This window comes from Brassica napus, chromosome A3, assembly GCF_020379485.1.
Source record: "Brassica napus cultivar Da-Ae chromosome A3, Da-Ae, whole genome shotgun sequence".
NCBI lineage: Eukaryota > Viridiplantae > Streptophyta > Magnoliopsida > Brassicales > Brassicaceae > Brassica > Brassica napus.
In genome coordinates this window covers 31,697,195-31,717,421 of record NC_063436.1, presented here as the reverse complement: position 1 = coordinate 31,717,421, position 20,227 = coordinate 31,697,195, and the positions used below count along the sequence as shown (strand labels likewise).

At 35.9% G+C, this 20,227-nt stretch overlaps 3 protein-coding genes and 1 pseudogene across 3 annotated transcripts; 1 reads left to right on the top strand and 3 right to left on the bottom strand.

The window, feature by feature from the left end:
• Positions 1-4,238: 4,238 nt before the first annotated feature.
• On the bottom strand, positions 4,239-7,235 carry LOC125607240 (annotated as a pseudogene).
• LOC111214519 lies at positions 5,490-6,589 on the top strand. The gene is made up of 4 exons (XM_048777124.1): positions 5,490-5,795; positions 5,875-5,964; positions 6,195-6,286; positions 6,484-6,589. The coding sequence occupies exons 1-4, from the start codon at positions 5,490-5,492 to the stop codon at positions 6,587-6,589; spliced, it is 594 nt and encodes a 197-aa protein (XP_048633081.1).
• A 1,128-nt stretch (positions 7,236-8,363) lies between the features above and the next one.
• On the bottom strand, positions 8,364-10,799 carry LOC106447996 (patatin-like protein 3). The gene is made up of 7 exons (XM_048767198.1): positions 10,511-10,799; positions 10,109-10,311; positions 9,842-10,028; positions 9,611-9,772; positions 9,232-9,534; positions 8,645-8,820; positions 8,364-8,557 (listed from the first exon to the last, which is right to left on the bottom strand). The coding sequence occupies exons 1-7, from the start codon at positions 10,649-10,651 to the stop codon at positions 8,491-8,493; spliced, it is 1,239 nt and encodes a 412-aa protein (XP_048623155.1). The 5' UTR covers positions 10,652-10,799; the 3' UTR covers positions 8,364-8,490.
• A 7,376-nt stretch (positions 10,800-18,175) lies between these two features.
• On the bottom strand, positions 18,176-19,950 carry LOC106449305 (patatin-like protein 1). The gene is made up of 5 exons (XM_013891079.3): positions 19,498-19,950; positions 19,213-19,374; positions 18,794-19,096; positions 18,540-18,715; positions 18,176-18,419 (listed from the first exon to the last, which is right to left on the bottom strand). Exons 1-5 carry the CDS (start codon positions 19,714-19,716, stop codon positions 18,341-18,343), a joined length of 939 nt encoding a protein of 312 aa, XP_013746533.2. The 5' UTR covers positions 19,717-19,950; the 3' UTR covers positions 18,176-18,340.
• Positions 19,951-20,227: the final 277 nt, after the last annotated feature.

Sequence of the window (20,227 nt, the reverse complement as noted above, 5' to 3'; positions counted from 1 at the left end):
TATTATATATATATTTATTTATTAATGGTTAACTTCAAAAAAATAATTTTATGTGAATAATTTAATTATATATGAAATTATTTTATAAAAAAATGAAAATTAAATTATTTTTGATAAATAATATTTACAAATTAAAATCAAAATTTAACGAAAATTTACAATATTTCTCAAATTGTAGCAAATAATTCTACACATATGGTAATATTTAGATTATGATTTTTAGATATTAGTTATTTGATTATTCTGTAAATATTTGGTTCTTATAAATTATTTTTTAAAAATGTGACATTACTAAATAAAAAATAGACTGGAACTATATTGTTGAATAAAGTTCCAAAACTATGCACATATATACATATATTTATTTGTATGTGATTGTGAATATTACAAAGTACCGTCATACGGTAATCACCAAGTAGAATATGTATTTGCTTTATTATTGATCTTTTGAGTATTATTTCTTATATTAATATTTATTAAATAAGGGTATTTATAATTTCAAAAAAAAAATACAAAATCATCGTTAGCATAAAACTAGAAAAACTTGGATTTTAGTTTTTGCTTAGAAATAGGTAGTTATTCTAAAAACTAGTTTTCCTAAATTTTAGGAAATCTAAAACTCAAAAATCCTGATTGGGTTCAAAATGGTTTTTGGAAAATCAAAAACCAGAAACTGTTTCAAAATCTGCAAACAATCATCCTTTTAACATTCACTTCATTTTTAATTCTATAATAGTTTTGTTTAATAAAATTCAACGCCCTACTCCCACCATTTTTAATTCATCTTTTTTCTTTTATAATTTAATAACTACATATTAATAATAAATTCAATTGAAATTAAATTAACTAATTAAAAGGGCATATTTTTTTAAAAAAATATTTTTTATTTATATTCTTAGCTAATTTAAAAAAAAAAAGATAATACAAAAATTAATATTATTAAAACATATGACATTATAAAACTTCAAGTACACACGATACAAACAAAATTAGTAAAATTTTGAGTGTTAGAATAATTATTATTGTCATCCATTTAACAAAAAAATAAGTTCAAGCACAAAGAAACAAATTTTGATTGGAAGCTAATAGAAAATTATAGTAAAAAATTATGTGTCCAAATGAAGTGAGACTAGTCTTTATTTATAGATTATAAAAATCATAAATTTTAATATAAATTTTGCTTTTTTAAATGTGTTTACAACAAAACAATCGAGCTTTAATAATTTGAAGGGATAAGAATTTTAAAGAAATTTGGATAACTAATGAAAATATAACAATTTTTAAAAGGGTAAATCTGTTTCACTCTCTCTCCAATTGCCGGTGCGTGGATTTCACTCTCTCAACTCTCTCTCCATTTATATGTCAACACGTGTCAAATTGGTATCATTTTTGTTGAATTCAACCCGGTTTGATCCACGTATACATTTTTTCCAGTTCAACAGTTTCATTGTGTGAGTTCAACTGTTGAATCCACAATTCAACGGGTTCATTGCTGGTAGTCTAACCCTCTTCGTCAAAATATAGATGGTTTCCATGTTTTTACGTAGTTCGTGGAATAACAAAAGAATGCTATAAAATTAAGATGAGTTTAATATGGAGAAAAATATATCAACAAACTGACAAGTTTTAATAAAGCTAAATTCTGTAAGGAAATAAGTAATCAATTTTTTGTTACTTTGATCCTTATCCATTATCTCTTATTGTAATTTTGTTTCAAACGGATATTTGAATAGTATTCGTTGATTCCGAATTAGTTGTTCTAGACTCTTTCATGGACTCTACATTACTCTTTACTATTGTCCATGACAGCATTACTTGGCAGAAGACCATTACTACCAACTCTCTAGCACTGAAAAAACAATCTTAAATGTAACACATATTTTTTGTTTGGCTTATGTAATTCACAAATTTGTTTGGCTTATGTAATTCACACACGCGTATATATCACACGATGACATTAGACATTACACTTCTAAATTTGAAACTGTAAATTTTTCTCTGTGTAATATAACAGAAGGGTGGTATTTACTACTCATAGCCACATATAAGATTGTGGCGATATTTTGCAACACTCTCTACTCAATTCCTGTTAATAATTCAGACACAAAGCTTAACGAAAAGTAGGAGATGAACGTTTGATGGATCGCAAAACCCACTCGTTGCTGGTGGAAACCAAAATCATATAAACACCAAAATGGGCAGACAATGCTATTGCTGTTAAAGAGAGCAAAAAGTAGTATAATCTCCAGCTAAAATCTAAGCTTAAAAAGATATGAGATATCCAGATCCTCTTCTAGTACTGCATACTTAGTTTGCTGAAAGATCCAAGAGGACGAAATTATCTGAAACATACAACTATACAGAGAAGTAATAGAAGATTTTGTGAAATACAACTCACTTAACATTAACTGCCCTCTTTGTTAAAAAGAGAGCAGGTAAAGTGGGCTAAACCCAATGATTGATGACGTTTACATCTTATTTCTGCTAAGAGCATGATTATTCCTAAAAGTTGAAATTGAGCTCTTAATAATTTTTTAATAATTAATGATAGTTAAGAGGTTGTAGTTAAGAGACACTTAATTTTTTTGGCTCCAATGGTAAAGTTCTTGATTTGGATTCTTAAGAAAATTGTGGGAAGTGCCCAGAAATAAAAATCGAAACTTTTTTGAAGAGGAATGAACCTCGGCTTGGTACTCGAACTTCTCGCCGGACCCTTCCTCAGCCGTCTCGAGAGAAACACGGTTCTGAGAGGAGAGAGACGGGTCGGGGTGAGTGGAAGTGAAGTCAAAGAAGCCATTTTAGATGATTACAGAGAAGTAGTTGTGTAGTTGGAGTAACGTAAGGGAGAGAGAGACGAAGTGGGTTAGTGCAAGAGGCGCCTCTCCCGCAGGGTTTCACGACACCCGCCTCTTACCTTTTTTCATTTTTTTAAAAAAATTTTAATGGATTTGGGCTTAAGAGCACACGCAAGAGGCACCGTTAAACATGGTCTAAGTGCCACAAGAGTTCAGTTAAACAAACCTGAAAGGTATAAGACCATCTGAAACAATGATCCTTAACACAAATCCTTAAGAAAAAATTTATTATAAAATTATGTGGGTCTCACTTCATCTATGTTTTTGTGCCAACAAAAGCTCTTAGAGCACCTTTAACGACAACTTTTATTGCTGTCTTTTAAAAAAGAAATATTTAATGAATGGGTCCCACTAAGAGTTGCCCCTTCTGCTTCTCCCATAGGAGGCGACTTTAGTTTGGGTTTTGGAAAGTGCGCAGAGCCCACCGATACGTGGCGGTCCACGATTTTTTTTCTTTTTAAAACCAAAAGAAAAAAACTTAAAAAACACCTAAAAACTTGTGCCTATGAGTTGTGCCCGTTAATTATGCTCTTAAACTCCCTAGCTTAGGATTCGATTTGATGAGCCTCTTAACTATTTGCGGGTCCCACTGACACGTGGCGGCCCGCGATTGGTTAGTTTTTTTTTTAATCCAAAAAAATAATAATAAAATAATCATAACTACTATTTTCAAGAATTTGTGCCTTGAGTATCACCATTGCTGATGCCCTAAGACTATCTCCATGCCCAAAGGTTTCTATAAGAATCATGAACATATGAATTCTTTCATTAAGTGCAGAATGGTGTGGCTGATATGTCATGATACTTTATATCACCACTCCACCACAAATGAAAAACACTTGATGGTTAACAAGGAAAAAAGTCCAAAATAAAATTTCATCACATACCCAAAATGTTAAGAAGAATTGGCTATTGAAAAGACCTGAAAAACTAATAGAGAGAGAGAAACAAATCCAACAGAATAGAGTTTTTGGTCATAGGTTGAGAGGTAGAGCATACAAAATCTTATAGTGATGCTGATGTGGAGGAGGATCGAGTGTCATGGCAGCTTCGGACCAAACAATGTTTTCTCTAATCTCACCTGTCTTCTTGTGTCTCTCCAAAGATCAACATGTTGGGACCAGAGTTATTCAGTTTGTGCCCGAGAAATATTTCATCGATTTCCAGTCTCCTCAGCCCCAACGCTAACATCGGTTCCTCTCTTCTGCATGTCTCCCACCGATCCCACAACCATCCACCATAGCTGACCAGCTTGGAGGCAGCAAGAGTTTTCCTGAGAGCCTCCAAGCCCATCACCTCTCTCCACTCCATCACCTCCCACTCCAATTCATGTGGCTCAACCCACAATATCCGCCCCCACTTGTACTGCAATACACGACATTCTCATCTCCTTGCGCCATTCCTAACAACCACCTTCTCTTCCTCTATCACTATGCTTTCGCACATTGACGGAAAATTACACTGAGGCGGTGGCATCGGCAAGGCATCCTAAGTCTGATTCTTTGGGTCGAAAACCTCTCTCCACTTGCTGGACTTCGAGTCATCACACCCTCCCATTACATATATCTTACCGTACGTCCACCACGCCGGCCGCAGCTGAATATCGAGCCACCACCATAGAGGGGAGAGTGCTCCACGTGTGAGATCGACAATCCAGAAACAAGACACTCGACGAGGCTCTCCCTCCAATCCTACTACCCATGATGTAGATCTCGCAATCATGAGCCACCATAGAAGATGCTTCCGGAGGCTGGTAGAAGTTAGACCGAACTGGGACCAGCCGCCGGTTCACGGTTTCCATGGAGAGGGTGAAGGTGAACCAGCATGGGTTTGGGTATTGAGGGATGCATAAGCATATATCGATATGTTTTTCTGTGAAGCCCAAAAGAGATCGGAAGTTGTACAACTCAGGCGAAACAATACAGAACGGTGCCACTTGGAGACGAGAGATAAGGAAGCATGGTCCAATCTTGAGACGCGGGCCAAGCAACTTAGAACCATCTCTTCGGGCAACAAAGATAACCCACAAGGAGACGAGGAAGACAGCTTCAGTTTCTTCGTACATGATGTCTCTTCCTCGGAGTTGCATGGATTCATCATCGGCTTTTTATTTTGACTCTCTATTGTTTTATGTTTTGGGTGCCCTAATTCCTTCTGACTCAAACTCTTCTTTCTGATTTTGTTTATGTTTGAATCTAACACTATTAAAAGGGGGATATGAGAGCCCCTGAACCTGTCCACGTCGGATTTTATAATTAGCCAATGGGAAGTAGTTATTTTGCCACGTAATCCGCCTGTTGTGTTCGGCAATTGGGCTCCGAATTTTTATATTTTTGGGCCTGATCTTTAATTTATCTCGGCCTGTTATGAGATGTAAGGCGTACTCCTGATATTATCTCGATCTCCGAATTTGGCTTCCGTCGCCTCTTCCTCTTCTTCAATTATCGTCTCTGCATATCGGTTTCATCCAATTACTTCACCATTACTCCCCTAATCAATCATTTTTCCATCTCATTCAATGGATTCTTTTCATCTTCCTCACCATTCATCCTCCTATAAAACTCCTTTTCTTAGATTTTCTTTCAAGTACGATTGATAAAACTCACACAAAATTTCACTCACATATTGCTTCCAATGGAACCTAAAGGCAACCCTAACGTCCCCGGCGACCGCAAGATCAACAAAAAGACCGCCGCCTCCTCCGCGACTGTGAAACCAAACAGCAAGTCTCCTGCCTCTTCTCCGATTGTTTCATCTGCCCTTTCGACGAAATCAAAAGCCGAAACCGCTCTCATTCATGAAGAGCAGGGGTCGTATAGACCTCCCATTCATGCCGAAAACCCGAATGTGTTTAATGCTTCTAACGGACATGAGAGATACAATAGGTCTACACGTCAAGTTGCTTCTACATTGGGTTACATTCTTCAGATTCTTTTTCAAGTAAGTGTCAAATGTGTTTAAGTTACTCGGTGTTAAGTTTCTCTCTGTCTCTCTGAACATGTGTTTTTGGGGTTTGTAGACTTGTGCAGGAGCTGTATTGCTTACAGATGGTGTGTTTTGGTTCATCATCTACCCTTTTCTCACTTCCAAAGAATTCAATCTAGATTTTGTAAGTTTTAACACACATTTTGTCATTTGTCTCTGATATGCTTAACTCTAACCAAACATTTTTTTACGACAGTTCATTGTAATAAAGCATTCAGTCAAGCTGTTTTCCTCCTCGGTGAAACATTCTTGAAATCTTTGGTTACTATCTGTATCCTTTCCTTACTCAAAGATAATAACATGATGATGGTTATAGTGTTGATGACATTGATGATGATTTCTTTGTTTACGCAGTGGTTCCCATTGTTTAGGATTTCATACTTTGTGTTATGGACCGGTGTATTCGTTATACTCCAATGGATTGTTCATGCTTGTGTCTCCTTCTGGTAACACTCATGGTTCTATCCTTCTTTACATGATTCTGTAAATAGATTAAGTATAACAAATGTGGCATCTATTTGTCCAGGTGGCCATACCCTTTCTTGGATTTGTCATCATCCTACGCCCCTTTACGTTAACGTTACTCAAACTCATCTCCCCTAACTTATATCAATTATAACAAATATTTTAATTGATGTTGTAGGCATGCTGCTGTTGGGTTGATGCACGTACCGTGCTTTGGAGTCTTTGCTTTGATCGTGAAATTGAAGTACATGTGGTTCTCTAAATGTTTCTCAGAAGAACCATAGCTACGAATAGTATATATACTCGAATGGTTGATTATATTCTTGAACAGAGTTCAAAGAAAGCTTATACAGAGAGATTCATGTACAGATACATGTTCTCTCCTGCCTTCTGTATCAATATTTTTTTTTTGTAAATGACATTCATAGTTCCTTTTGAACGAACATATAAATTACTTAGAAAGCCACTATGATTATTGTTGTGGAGAGTAGTGAAAACTACTATGATAGCCTGATGAACAGTGTCATTTTCTTTCTAGCATATCTCCATCATAGATAAAATTCTCTTAATTTTACCAGAAATGTAATAATAGTGGACAGCATTTGAAAAGGAGGAGACACCATAAGTTCTTTCTCTTAATTAATTATGATTTTTTAAGAATAAAATAGAGATTTATATAGATCAGTTTCAGTGATTGAGAAATGGTGTGGTGAAGCAGTGGAGTTGCAAACTAACAACTGATACGGTGACTATCTTTTCTTTATAATCAAGTAATAAGAACCGGACCGGCTGGTTGGATTAAGAATGGTGATAAAAACCAACAAGTTCGGTTTGAGAACTGGTCCAGTTTGATATTAAACTCTGATTTATTTTTTTCAAATTCAAGTTAAAATTGCAAATTAGAAAAAAAACTTTCATTAGAAACCTATATTATTTTAATATCTATTTGAATAAATTAGGTTTCCATTATATTTTTATATTATTTTTGAAGTGTTCTTTTTATTTGCATATCATTTTAGCTTCTAACAATGATAAAATGTCTTATAAAAATAACTATATATATATACTTAATTTAAGATTAAATTAAATTTACAACCCAGTTTGACCGGTGCAACCATTGACCTAACTGCAATGGCAAGTCTGCAATGGCAAGTCAATGTTCGGTTTGGTTTTCAAAACATTGATGGCGAGAATAAAATATTTTCCCGTTTATAATAAATAAAATAAATAAAAATTATTGATAACAACAAAATATATACAATCTTAAATTTATATAATAGCATTTTAAATTTAAACAAAAGTCAGTTCATTGTCTATACTTAACTTTTCAGATTTTGAGAGTGATTATTTTCTACCAACATTTTGAAGATAGAAAATATAAAACTACAGATGAAAATATTACAATAATTATTATGTAAGTTATTTATATCAAAAATAAAATGAGGGTTTTTGTAAAAAAAAATTAGAAAAACTATATTTTGTAAAAAAATTGTTCATTATTAGTATTACATATGAAACTTTTACATGCATTAACTACAGTGATTTTTTCAATCATTATCTTTTCTAATTAATTTAGCATTCCATTTCTTCTGGATTTTAACTAAAATTTTATTATACAATATAAAATACATATAAAAAAATAATTGGAAATTTGTTTAATAGACTAGCCGTGCGGCAAAAAGATCTAGTGAATATAAAGAAGGGATCTCTCAGCCTCTATGACTAAGTAAGTACTTCCTTTTTCTTTACAAATATTTTCCTTATTTTGGTTTTTCATTAAATATTTTATTTTCTCTTTATATATTCCCTTTCCAAATAGGTTTAGTAGTTTCTAAAATTTCTAGAAAATATACAAGCGGCCAGAAAACATCTGAAACCATGAAAACGTATCTCCTCGTCGCCCTGCCCCGCCCGCCCCATATTATTGGACCGTAGTAATGGAGGATGCAAGCATCTCTTCCCAACTCGAGCTTGCAATTCTTATAAGTTATAACCAAAGATGAAGCTGAGATACTAACCGACTGTTCAAATTTTATTGGAATGGAACACAAAGCCAAATTTAATGTACGGGATCATATTCATATTCAAATATTGTTTTCCTCACAAAGTAAAGTGAATCTATGTAGTCACACAAGTAGATACAAACAATGAGTTTTACAGATTATTTTTGGGTACATTTATAAAATCAAATCTTGAGTTTAGGAGATCTTGATTCTCTGAGTTTCCTTTCTTCTGACAGAACCTTTGCAAACCTGTAACATTTTACAGATTAAAGCCAAATACATATATAAATAAAAAAATTATTAACCTTTTTTTTAATCAAAAGGAAAATTATTAACCTTTTGAGAGCTTCCTCGTTGGTTACGTGATCAGAGATGGGTTCGTAATGGCCGGTTTCGAGATTGACACGAGAAACATTTTTCTTCAATAAAGCTTCACCAACTTGAACAAGACCTTCCATGTTCTCTTCTGTCGATAAGTCCACTGAACTTAAGTCACCCTTCAACGTATCGTCCTGTAATAGAAAAACATAACAATGTAATTTGTTATTATATTTTTGGTCAATAAAATTGACCTTTCACTAACTTATTGTTAATATTTGTGGAATTAGTGTTTCGTACAAGTAAATACCATATAGACTAATCTTACAAGAAATCATTCCTTAGCATTTGCTTAAATGAAACCAAAATGTATGTATTTAATTAACTTCTTATTATATGACAAAAAATCTGTATTTGAAATATTCAAAGTAGAAATTAAACAACAAATAATAAGTGTTGATTGTTGAAAGCCATCAAGTTTTGTATATTACATTACTAAAAAAAATTAATGTACTGAAAATTATTTCATTCCTTTGTATATTCCAAGAGCGAAAGAACTAATATTATATCATTTCATTTCATAATTATCATGGGAAGATACTCACATCGATACGTAAATAATTGTTCTCGGAACGAAGAGCTTGAAAGACGACAGAGCTTTGGTAATCAACCATATCGTGAATGGCTTCACTGTAACAATCAAGAATTGGAGTCGAACCATTTCCATAGATCCAACTTAACATTCCCCATTTTGACGCCATTTTTGCATCATACTTCTCTTGGTTCCTAATCGAACCTGTCCCAAGTGATATCACCACAAATCTTGTATAATCCAATGGGATAATCTCTCCCATTTCTGGATTCTTCTTCACTATCTGCTTTGTCACTTCCGCAATCGCACATAACGTCTGCAAAAATATATAAAAAAACATCACATGACCGATCTATAACTAGGGTTTCAGAATTAGGGTTTTGTTTTTTTACCGGGTTATTGGCAGCGATACCACCGTCAATGAGGTTAAATTCATGTTTTTTTCCTTCATTGTCTTCGTTAATGAATCGATGAGCCGGGAAATAAGTTGGTGCCGCTGATGTGCTTATGCATATATCTGATAGTTTTGCGTCGATAACTTGATGATTCACCGCCTATATATTTGATACATTGAATCAATAAACGTGATGCAACTACGTACGGACTGATGTGTGTGTATATACCTGGTAAGAAGAGAAGATAACTGGTTGGAGTTTCTTGATGTCGAAGCAAGGTATGACAACGTTTGTCATAGTTTGAGTCAGTCTCGTGTCTCCCAAGCAACCTAGGATTACTTCGTGAAGGTATTTCCCGTTGTACTTTGGTCCTCGTACGAGTCTCCTCATGGTTTGAGCCCAACTACACACCCCTCTGCATATTTTAGAAGTTTATCAGATTACTATGACACTGAATGAATGATCAGATTAAACGCAAACGCTTAAGGCACATACCGATGTTGTGGAAAGATTTTAGGAGAATGTTTGAGATAAAAGGGGACGATTTCTTTGGCCGCAAACAAAGGGCGGCTGCGGTTACGGCTGTTTTTGACGTCTTTGTCCTCTGCGGTCAACATCGCCACTATTAAACCTCCTGTGCTTGTCCCGGAGATGACATCGAAATAATCCACAAGCCTTGCCTCCTCACCATCCAACTCCTGTATAAGATATATTTACAAAGAACCACACTATTCACAACCGTTTATAGTCATATCAGCAGAGATTTTCATTTACAGACAAAAAAGATTGAGACATATGGTTTGTTACATTATCAAATATACTTTTGATTAAAAAAAATTGGACATGATTCCTGATTAGCTTGAGACGATCCTAGCAACACTTATTAAGTAAACATACCTGGAGTTGTGATTCGAGGTAAGCTAAGATGGTACCGGGAATGATCCCACGGATCCCACCACCATCTATGCTAAGGATAGTCACAAGTTGTCCGTACGAAGGAGGAAGACAAGAGACTCTTCTCTCTGACGAGAATTCCATATTTTTTATTATCTCTAAGTTATTTTTTAGTAATCTCAAAACTAAGCTTATGGTCTTGTCGGTAAGAGTTTTAAGTTCTCGTTCCTTTTTCAAGACAGAGATGGTGATCAATGTGATGAAGCTCTTAGAACGACCTACCGTTACGAATAAACACAACCCATATATATAGAAGAAATAGATGTATATGTTATATTAGCACGCATCGCATTAGTGTTGGACTTTTTGTGTGAATCTACTGGGAGGTTTCTCGATTTGGATGTCGTGTCCATCACTCTCACAAGCCCATAAGTTACACTTATGGTTGCTTTATACATGTCATGTTAAACACATACTTCTATATTGAAAAAAGTCTAGGTGACAACTACTTTTCCATAAAAAAACAATTAGTAGACATACATGCACACAAATTAGGAGCAAAAGTCACCTGAACATATATATTTCAAAGATATATAATAATGGAAGATAATACCGCTGCTTTAGAACATTTTCATCTATATGTGTATCTTTTTATTCTTCAGTGCTAATAACTTTTGAATAGTCTTTTATTTAAAGAATTTTTATGTATAATTCTTCTTGCTTATTTTATGTAAAAAACTTAGGTTGTGTTTCAGAAATAAAAAACTTAGGTTACCATCCCGGAACTGGGAGTTTCGGTTGAATGTGATTTGTCCAATATAAGTATTTACGTATAGAGACAACGGGAACCATACTTCCAAGCAAATATAACGGTTGCTCGAAGCAATAAACGGTTAGTCTACAAGACTACAGTCGTTTTAATTAGGATAATTTTCTTTTCCCACTTACAATAATTTTACGCGTAGTATTTCTCTATTCCTCCTGAAAGATATATAATACATGTTTTTGCTCAACAATCTATATTGGAATATCCAGGGAGATAATTAATTAGAGAAGATTAAAAGGATTTGCTTGCATAATTTTTGAAATAGTTTTAGGCGTGCTTACCTTAAGATGCGAAAACTGAAAATCAAGCTCCGTTTTAATTATAAATCCAGGCTTAGAAAAGAAAAAGAGTGATATTTGTTTACGGTCAAAGTAAAAGCATTCTGAGGTTATTTTCCTAATTATCCTCTTACATATTGTCTGCCGTAAAAAATCCTTTTAAATATTGTGTTCGGATGTCTGATGTTTTTTACTTTTTTATATGTCCAAATCAGTATTGTTTTTTTCCTGTCCATGCCGTGACGAGTAGTACAAAATATATCCATGCCACCATGCTCCACGTTTGCAAGATCATTTTATCCAAGTTTAAGTCAAATATTTGTCGTGTCAATTAAAAAAGAAATACAAATTTAATCATCCAATATATATTATCTTACCCCTTCACACCCTGTTATGCAATTCTTCACGTATCTCGTTTCTTTTGCTTGACCTGTTAAAATTTCTTAATTAGTAACCTAATTATGTGATTAAATTATACTCTTTGGCGTGTAACATACATATATGAGTTTTCTTATGAAAGTTTATTTTTGTCCACGGGTCTTGAAGGGGTCAAGTTCTTCTGACACTGAACATCCTCTTAAGCTAGATTTTTAATGATAATTTACATATAACATCATTGAGTTGTCCACTTTAATACTTGTTGAATAATATGAACGAAATCCAACTACATTGTAAAAAACATAGGCTGCAACTGGAATGACATTTTTTGGAATAAAATCATTTGGAATGGATCATTCCATGGGATTCCATGAATTAGTTACCAGTTATTATGAATGTTTTCCAAAATCAATTCCACTTATTCCAATTTTGGAATGGAACAAAAAAATAAATCTATTGGAGGATAAGGACGTTGGAGGATAAGGACATATATTTAGATATGTTCAACTAATGTGATAAGGATGTAATTAGAAGAATATACCCTAAAGTTGGTTAGGATCTTTGTAACGTATATATATACTCTTGTAACGTGATGAATACAGGACACCTTTTTCCGATCATATTGTCATATTTACATGGTATCAGAGCAGAGATCTGCTTAAACTGTTCATCAAAATCTTAAAGAACGTTGAGCAAATTTTTGTGATAAACTATGAGTGATTCGAGTGAAGCAAAGCAGCTAGTTGTGAAGCAAGGAGAGACGATGGTGGCATCGCCTTATGCTTTGTATTCTTCGGATAATCCAGGCGCGATGATAACGTCTGTTCAATTAAAGGGAGATAACTACAATGAGTGGGCAATGGAGATGATGAATGCTTTGAGAGCAAAGAAGAAGATAGGGTTTCTCGATGGAACTTTGTCTAAACCAAGTGATGATAGTCCAGATTTGGAGTCATGGTTGAGTGTGAACTCAATGATTGTGGGCTGGATCAGGTCTTCTATAGAACCGAGGGTCAGATCAACAGTAACTTTCATTACGGAAGCCTACAAGTTGTGGGAAAACTTGAAAAAGAGGTTTGAAGTTGGTAATAAGGTTCGTATTCACCAGCTAATGGAACAGTTGTCGTCGTGTCGACAAAATGGAAAAGCGGTAATAGACTATTACGGTAGTCTCGCTATGATGTGGGAGGAGCTTCAGACTTACAAACCATCGCCAGCATGTAGCTGCTCAGCGGCTGCGATCTATGAGAAAGAACGTGAGGATGAAAGAGTACATCAGTTTATTATGGGGCTTGATGACTCAAGATTTGGCAATGTGGTGACAGCCATAATCGAGGCTGATGAGTTGCCAGATCTGGGAAAAGTTTATGCTAAGGTGATAAGGGAGGAGGCTCGGTTGAATGCTGCAAAAGCTAGAGAAGCTGTAGCACAAGAAGCGATTGGCTTTGTATCAAGGAGAGAAGGACAGTATGAAGAAAATGCAGCTCGTCGAGATACGCGTGATGACAGAACAGAGATCAATAACTCTGTTTCTGGAAACAGAGCAAGGGACCGTATTTGTACCAACTGCGGGAAGACAGGACATGAGAAGAGTAATTGCTGGCAGATAATAGGATATCCAGAGTGGATGAATGAGAAACGAGGAAGAGGAGCTGGATCAGGAAGGGGTCGTGGTGGAAGAGGAGGACGTGGTGTTGCACATACGGCACAAGCAACTAGTTCTCATGCTTCAGGGAGTTCCGATCTCACACCTGACCAGTGGAAGGCTATTACTCAGATAATCAACGAAGGAAAATCAGGAGGTCAGACAGAGAGATTGTCTGGTAAGAATCTAGGTGATGTGATTATAGATTCCGGGGCTTCACATCACATGACAGGAAGTGTCAATGATCTTGTGAATGTGAAGGAAACTTCGAAATGTGTTGTAGGTTTTGCGGATGGTGGAACCTCAATCTCGGTTCAGAAGGGTGATCTGATACTGAGTGATAAAATAACATTGCGAGATGTGCTTTATGTTCCAAAACTAAACTGCACACTGATTTCTGTCTCGAAGTTGTTGAAGAATACGAGTTGTTTTGCCGTGTTTACTGATGCTATCTGTGTTTTACAGGACCGTTCTTCGAAGACTCTGATTGGAGCCGGTGAGGAACGTGATGGGGTGTATTACTTCAGGGATGTGAGAGTGGCTCGAGCTAACAGAGCTGATAGAAGTGAAGATCAACTGCTGTGGCATCGACGACTTGGACATCCAGCTTTTGGTGTTTTAAATTCCTTGTCTTCAGTTTCTGGTGTTTTGAATAAAGCTTGCTCTCGTCCTTGTGACGTGTGTTTTAGAGCAAAGCAAACTAGAGATGTATTTGGTGAAAGTATTAATAAAACAAGCAAGTGTTTTGAACTTATTCATGTGGACGTGTGGGGGCCTTATCGAGTTCCTGCATCATGTGGAGCTGTGTACTTCTTGACGGTAGTTGATGACTACTCAAGGGCTGTGTGGACCTATTTACTACTTGCGAAGTCTGAGGTTAAGAAAACACTTCAACGGTTCTGTACTTATGCAGAAACACAGTTCAATCTGTCGGTTAAAACCGTTCGAAGTGATAATGGGATGGAGTTTATATGTCTGAGAGAGTATTTCCAAGATAAGGGGATTGTTCATCAAACGAGTTGTGCGTACACACCGCAACAAAATGGACGTGTGGAGAGGAAACACAGACATATATTGAATGTGGCGAGGGCTTTGTTGTTTCAAGCTAACATGCCAACTAAATTTTGGGGAGAGGCGATATCTACGGCGACACACTTGATCAATATGACACCGTCTAAGGTACTTGATGGGAGCTCACCGTATGAGAAGCTGTTTGGTGTGAAACCCGCGTATGAGACCTTGAGGGTATTTGGTTCGTTGTGTTATGTTCACAGGAGAGATCGAACCAAGGATAAGCTAGGTGAAAGAAGTAGGAAGTGTGTATTTGTTGGATATCCCTTCGGCAAGAAAGGATGGAGAGTATATGACCTGGAAAGTAACGAGTTTCTGGTGTCAAGAGATGTCAGTTTTACTGAAGATGAGTTTCCATTTGCGGGACATAACTCTGATGTGATTGAATCAAAGAAGTTGACAGGAGAACCTGATGATGACTGGATTGTAAACATGGTTGTGGAAGACAGAGGGAGTAAGTCTCAGTCAAGCAATCCAGAAGAAACAGTGGTGGAGGTTTCATCACATGAAACTCTCAAAGAAAAGGATGTCGGTAATGACATGGTAGAGGAGGTTGAGTCAGTATCGAGAACTACAGCTGAGAATGAAGTTGTTACAGAACCTGAGTTGGGGAGAGGGTGCAGAGAGAAGGTTCCGTCTGTGAGACTGAAAGATTATGTGAGCTATAATGCTCAGTACTTGCGAGAACAACCCCATCACGATCTCACTACTCCTGCACCACAATCAGAGCCTTCGTCAACTGGTCCAGGTAACACGCCGTATCCTATTACAAACTATATATCTGATGAAAGATTTTCTCCTGATCATAAGGCATTTTTGGCGGCAATCACAAATGAGAGAGAACCACGAAGCTATAAAGAAGTGGTTCAGCAGAAGATTTGGCGCGATTCAATGCAGAAAGAGATAGTGGCATTTGAAGATAACAAGACGTTTAGTGTGGTTGACTTACCACCGGGCAAGAAAGCCATTGGCAACATGTGGATTTATAAGTATAAGTACAATGCTGATGGTACTATGGAAAGGCCCAAGTCGAGACTTGTTGCTTTGGGAAATAGACAAGTAAAGGATAGAGACTTCAAAGAGACATTTGCACCTGTCGCAAAGATGACCACAGTACGCAGTTTGTTGAGAGTGGTTGCAGGGAAAGGATGGATTGTGCATCAGATGGATGTGCATAACGCGTTTTTACATGGAGACTTGAAAGAAGAAGTTTACATGAAGTTACCGCAGGGGTTTAAGCATTCTGATCCGAACAAGGTCTGCAAGCTTCATAAGGCGGTCTATGGCCTGCGACAGGCACCAAGATGTTGGTATGCAAAACTGACTGACGCTCTCAAACGGTACGGTTTTAAAAATTCTTATGCGGATTATTCTTTGTTCGTATATTCGAAGAAAGGCTTTGAACTAAGGGTGCTCATATATGTGGACGATCTACTTGTGTGTGGTAATGATATGGAGTTTGTTGCCAAGTTTAAAGACTATTTGAGTAGATGTTTTCACATGAAGGATCTAGGGAAATTGAAATATTTTCTTGGAATAGAAGTGGGACGTGGTGAAGAAGGTTTTATGTTATCACAGAGGAAGTACGCTCTGGATCTCATATCTGATGTTGGTTTGCTTGGAGCAAGACCAGTCGCTACACCTATGGAGCAACATCACAAATTGGGACTGGATAAGAGTCCATTTCTAGTAGAAGCAGAGAAGTACAGAAGATTGGTTGGACGTCTGATCTACTTGTCAATCACGCGACCAGACATATCGTATTCAGTGCATATTCTCTCGCAGTTCATGAAAACGCCAAGAGAAGTACAGTGGGATGCCGCCTTACGGGTGGTTAAGTATCTTAAAGGGACACCAGGGCAGGGGATCATGTTGAGTTCAAAGAGTGATTTGAGTTTGTCTGTGTACTGTGATGCAGACTGGTCGGCATGTCCGTTGACGAGAAGATCGTTGAGTGCTTATGTTACCTTAGTAGGAGACTCGCCGGTGTCGTGGAAGACAAAGAAACAAGGAGTGGTGTCTCACTCATCAGCTGAGTCGGAGTATAGATCGATGGCGCAAGCGACTAGAGAGGTTAAGTGGTTGCGAAGACTTCTGGATGACTTGGGAGCAAAGCAACTCAAGCCTTCGAAGATGTACTGTGATAGTAAGTCAGCAATATACATAGCGGCTAATCCAGTGTTCCACGAGAGAACGAAACACATCGAATCTGATTGTCACCAAGTTAGAGATGCAATTCAGGATGGCTTGCTGGAGACGGTACATGTGCGAACAACAGAACAAGTTGCAGACGTGTTAACTAAAGCGCTTGGGAAGGCTCAGTTCGAAACTTTGCTGTTCAAGTTGGGAGTAAGAAACTTTCATATTCCCAACTTGAGGGGGAGTATTGGAGGATAAGGACGTTGGAGGATAAGGACATATATTTAGATATGTTCAACTAATGTGATAAGGATGTAATTAGAAGAATATACCCTAAAGTTGGTTAGGATCTTTGTAACGTATATATACTCTTGTAACGTGATGAATACAGGACACCTTTTTCCGATCATATTGTCATATTTACAAAATCCTTTGTAAAAGTCATTCCTTTTATTCATGATTCTAAACCTCTGTGAATGAATGGAATGTGTGGAATCTTTATTCCATTTATAATTTCAGTTTTTATTCCATTTTTAACATCATTCCAATTTTTTCTATTACATAAAAAATCATTCCTTTTATTCCTAACATTCCAATTAGAAATAACCAGTTGCACCCATAGAGAATCATCAGCTGTAAACTAAATTAATCAAAAGCATCTACTGCAGAAAGTTATTTTCTTACTACTATTATTTGTACATTTAATTATTTTATGCAACTAAAGACAAACGCACGATCGATCATCAAGCTTTATACAATGCATCTACTGCAGAAAGTTACTTCTTACTACTATTATTTGTACATCAAGCTTTATACAATGCATCGTCTGGCATCCTTACGTTCCTTTTATACTAGATTTTTTCTTGCAAACCTGTATATCAACCAATAATCAATCAATGCGATTACATGCGATCAAACAAACCGATCAACAAGGTTTCAAACTTATAAGGTTTTAAATCTATCTCAAGTTGGTGATATTATCATGAACAGGTTCATATACACCAGTGTCGATGTTTATATGCACAAATCTAGTTTTCAGCACGTTCTCTCCAATCCTGACAATGTTCTCTAAAGTGGTTTTTGTTGCTAGATCCATAGAGCTTGCATCTCCTCCTAATTTATCATCAATTTCACACAATTTTTTACCCTAAATTAGTTAAATGATTAATCGCAAATATTGATGTATGTTCATGTATTGCTCTTACAACAATTGTGAGATAATTATCCTCGGATTGTATATATATATACAACCGAGAAAATAATTGTGGTACTTATCCTTGGATTTTTAGGGTTTGAAACAGAAAAGAGTTGTGGTACTGGATCATTAAAAATCAGTAATTATATATTTATTATTTTGCTTAACAAATCAGTAATTATTTTGAGAATAACAAATATATTCAATTTGTTGAAAATAGTACAAAAAAACACCAAGGCGTCAAGAGACCGCCGAATAAACACACACACAATTTGTCTTCCCATATTAGTGTTTTTAACGATCAGTTTGTTGGATCTTTAGTCATTGTGTCGCTACTCATTCTCCTTAATTTCTGTTCTTCAGATAAAATTTTCGCAAATCTGCATTACCAGTTTAATTTTTAACATCTTTGTAATAAGAACAATAAAATCCAACCAAAAAAATAATTTAATATCAAACAATGAGATTACTTGCAATTTAAGAAACACATTTTTAGTTACCTTTTGAGTTCTTCCTCATTGGTGACATTTTCTGGAATAGGTTCATATGCACCAGTGTCGATATTCATATGCACAACTCTGTTTTTCAGCACTTTTTCTCCAATCTTCACAAGATTCTCTAAGTTAGATTTTGTTGCTACATCCGTAGAACCTGCATCGTTGTCCAGTGTATCATCCTACAATTGAACTCATACATAAGCTATCACATCATTTAAACTATCTGCGACATGATGTGTATATGTCAAGGCTCTTACATCGATTCTGAGGTACTTGTCCTCGGATTGTAGGGCTTTGAACAAAACAGAACTATGGAAATGGATCATGTCACGGCTTGATTCCATGGTAATGTCTAGAATAGGAGTAGATCCATCGTCATATAACCAAGATATGATTCCCCATTTCGCAGCTTTTTTTGCGCTATACTTCTCCACTTTTTTGGTAGACCCTGTCCCTATCGATATAACTAAGAACTTATCGTAACCCAACGGCTTGAGCTTACCCATATCAGGATTGTTCTTCACAATCTGCTTAGTCACTGCAGTCATGGCCACCAATGTCTATAAACACAACCAAACACAAAAAGCCAGACATGAGAATTAATATACATAGTTGACATAGATCAATTATTTATGTTGTTCATTTTTGAGATATCGGCAAGAGGATTGTGATATACCGGGTTACTAGCAGTGACCCCACCATCAACGAGGTGAAACTCACTCGTCTTGCCTTGACTGTCTTTATTAGAAAAGTAATGAGGAGGAAAGAAAGTGGGAGCAGCCGATGTGCCAATACATATGTCTGATAACTTGACGTCCAAGCTAGGGTCAAACAACGCCTTCAAACAACACAAAAAGTGAAATAGTGCTGTTAATTAAGTGTATCATAAAAGATGAAACAAAACTTGAGAATTCAATTACTCTATGTGGTGTGATGTAGACAAGGATGGAGAGGAAATTACCTGGTAAGAGGAGAAGATGGTGGGTTGGAGTTTCTTCATGTCGAAGGTAGGTATGACAACGTTTGTGATTGTCTGGTGAAGTTTTGTCTCTCCGAGAAGATTGCTTAGTAGATTTCGTAGATACTTTCCGTCGTACTTTGGACCAGACAGAAGCTTTGGAAGCTTAGGTAACAGAGCAGCCACGCCTCTGCATTTAGAATGTCTTTTAATTTCCCACATAAAATCAAGTAGTACAAGTTATTATCATCATTATTTATGAATTGAGTATTTGCATTATGCATGTTGTTAACAAATATTTAAAGAAAAAAAAATCATTTGTCTAAAACATATGATTTACACTTAGTACTCACTTATTCTCTAATGTTTGTTTGACAAAGTTCACTATTGGATTTTTCCTCTTATTATGTGTTGATATCTATTGTTTGTTTGTTTTTTTGAGTGAATCTATTGTTTGTTTGACTAAGTAAGTATGATAAATCCGTGTATATCATTAATTCATAAAATTAATTCATAATTTTATTGGTTAAAAGAATCATAGTGATTACTCATTGTCCAAGCTTTTAAGTTTGGAATCGGTGTTTCTACATGTTGAATCTTCTAGGCTGCTTACATGTGTTCTTGTCGATTATGTCCATCTTTTGGTTTCTGTTGTTACTTAGTCCTAGTTTTTAGATTTTGGTTACTCTGTTCTCTTTGTTTCCTCTGTAATTTCTGTCAAAAATTTTAAAAT